At 44.7% G+C, this 2006-nt stretch overlaps 1 protein-coding gene across 4 annotated transcripts in view; it reads right to left on the minus strand.

Annotated features, from left to right (window-relative positions):
- The window catches only part of SLC35F5 (solute carrier family 35 member F5), a 34281-nt gene extending 32275 nt beyond the window's left edge, over positions 1 to 2006 (minus strand). Inside the window, exons 1-3 of one of the 4 annotated variants that reach the window (XM_011354515.2) lie at positions 1688 to 2006; positions 827 to 917; positions 564 to 705 (exon numbers count right to left, since the gene is read on the minus strand). In XM_011354515.2, the coding sequence (XP_011352817.1) occupies positions 564 to 705; positions 827 to 917; positions 1688 to 1727 (273 nt within the window). In that variant the 5' untranslated portion in view covers positions 1728 to 2006. Of the gene's footprint in view, positions 1 to 563; positions 706 to 826; positions 918 to 1327; positions 1464 to 1687 lie in introns of those variants that run through there. The other 3 variants (XM_023527523.1, XM_023527522.1, XM_011354516.2) reach the window with 3 other exon arrangements.

Raw genomic sequence — 2006 nt, forward strand, 5'->3', positions numbered from 1 at the left:
TGAACTCAAAAAAAAGAGAAAACAAAATTTAACTAGGGGCAATCACTGTACTTAACAATAATGTTTGAATCGGCAAACAGATAAATGTGCATGCAGCCATGCATGTGCACAAGTGACTTGTACATGAAAATTCTGATAACTTTTGCTCATTTGTCCAAAAGCATTCTTACATTCTACTAAATGGCGACAAATGGTTTTGAATCCTAGATAATTGTTCTAGAAAACAATAAATAGAAAACAATATTTATAGAGAAAGAATTGAAATTTAGAAAAGTAAGAAAACCAGAAACATCTTCAAACATTATGAAAATATGCATATCTTTCTAAATAACTTTCTAAATACACTTTCTAAATAACCAGCCCTAAAAGATCCAAGAAAACTATAAAACAAGTCTCCTTTCATTTTCAACTTGAGTTGACACTAATTCAACATCAAAGAAAACAAACCATTCGATATTTAAAATACTGCTTTCAGTAAGCGTGCGCAACAGTAATGACTAGAGATACTACAGATTACCAGGAATATTATAATGCAACATCATTCCAAGACAAGGATTACATACCGAAGTAAGTTCTGAGGATGCGACCCATATTACATCGACAAGTAGAAGAATAACAATCCCAAGAGCCATTCGCCTGCGCTGAGTGAAACCACTGCTCTGAGAATTCATTCGGTTCATGATAAATACACACACCATTTGCAGTCTGTTTTTTAGAAAATACGGAGAGAATTTTTGTTTTTAATAACCATATAAAAATGAGAAAATCAGTATAACAGAAATATCTGTTTCAAAGTCACACAGCAAATAAAAGGTGCAAAATTTACCTTACTTTCAAGGCCTTTCTGAGATCTTCAAGAGCAATGCCCGAAAACTTGGCAGATCTGAGTCTAAACGGAGGTGAAGAACTCAGCGCACCTAAACGGAGGTGAAGAACTTTTTAATCATCTTTAAAATAAACGCAAATGAAAGAAATACACCAAAGAGTGTTAAATATAATTGACATTATTCTCTAGACTTCAAATTATACTCAGAGAAGTACACGGTACAGAAAAAAAAAAAAAGCAATATTCAACAAACTGTATATTTAAGAGGAGCTAAATACTAGAAATAGCTTCTCCGAGTTTTATACAGAACTCCATTCGCCTCTCTCTCCAGAGGAATCCACCCCAGGGGACGTCTAGACACGCGTCTAAGTGTCTATTCTGCCCTTGATCGTCTCCAGTGGAGTTCGATTGAGAGAAAGTGATTTGCTCTGAGTCTTGGGGGGCACGTTTCCAATCACTCACGTGGTAAAGGGAAAGGATACTACACTCTTTTCCACCCACCTCTGTCACTATATCTAGATATTTTAGATGGAAATAGAAATTCACGAAAGCAGTGAGGAAACAGCTGTTAAAGGGAATCCTCCCTTTTTGGAGAGAGGGAGAAAAAAAAAGTTAAGCCAGTGACGCCTCCCGGGGGAGTGAGTTAAAGCCCTTAAGGGGCGGTGCAGCAATAGCTCTCTTAATTGCCAGAGTCTGGATCCAGCTCGCTCTCCCCTGTCAGTCTCCCCCTCACTCCGCCCTACAGACCGTTACCATATTGGTCAAGGCACTTAGGCTGCCACCAAGGGCTGGAGGTGAGACTGTTCACGGGCACTCGGTCCCAGTTTGGGCTCCGGGTGCTTTCGGGGCCCTCCTGCCTACCTGGCCTTCCTGCCCCGCGATGGCGTCGTGGCGGCACCATTAGCGGACTCGGCCCGGCCCTGCCGCCTCCCAGCGCCACGGCCGCGGCCTTGGACTCACAGAGCCGTCGCGGCGCCTGACATCGCGCTGCTCTGGAGGTCCAGCCTCTGAAGCCGCGGTGCCCCTCCGGGCTAGGCTGCCGACGCCACCCAGCCCCACTCGGGCCGAGAGGGCGGGGAGCTGGCAAGGAAAAGAAACCTCACAGGCAGCGATGGCCGCGGAGGCCCGGAGCTGGACCCTAGCCCCGGCCCCGGCCCTGGCTCCGCCCCCGGCCGGTCAG

This window comes from Pteropus vampyrus, unplaced genomic scaffold (genome assembly GCF_000151845.1).
Source record: "Pteropus vampyrus isolate Shadow unplaced genomic scaffold, Pvam_2.0 Scaffold17, whole genome shotgun sequence".
Lineage (NCBI taxonomy): Eukaryota > Metazoa > Chordata > Mammalia > Chiroptera > Pteropodidae > Pteropus > Pteropus vampyrus.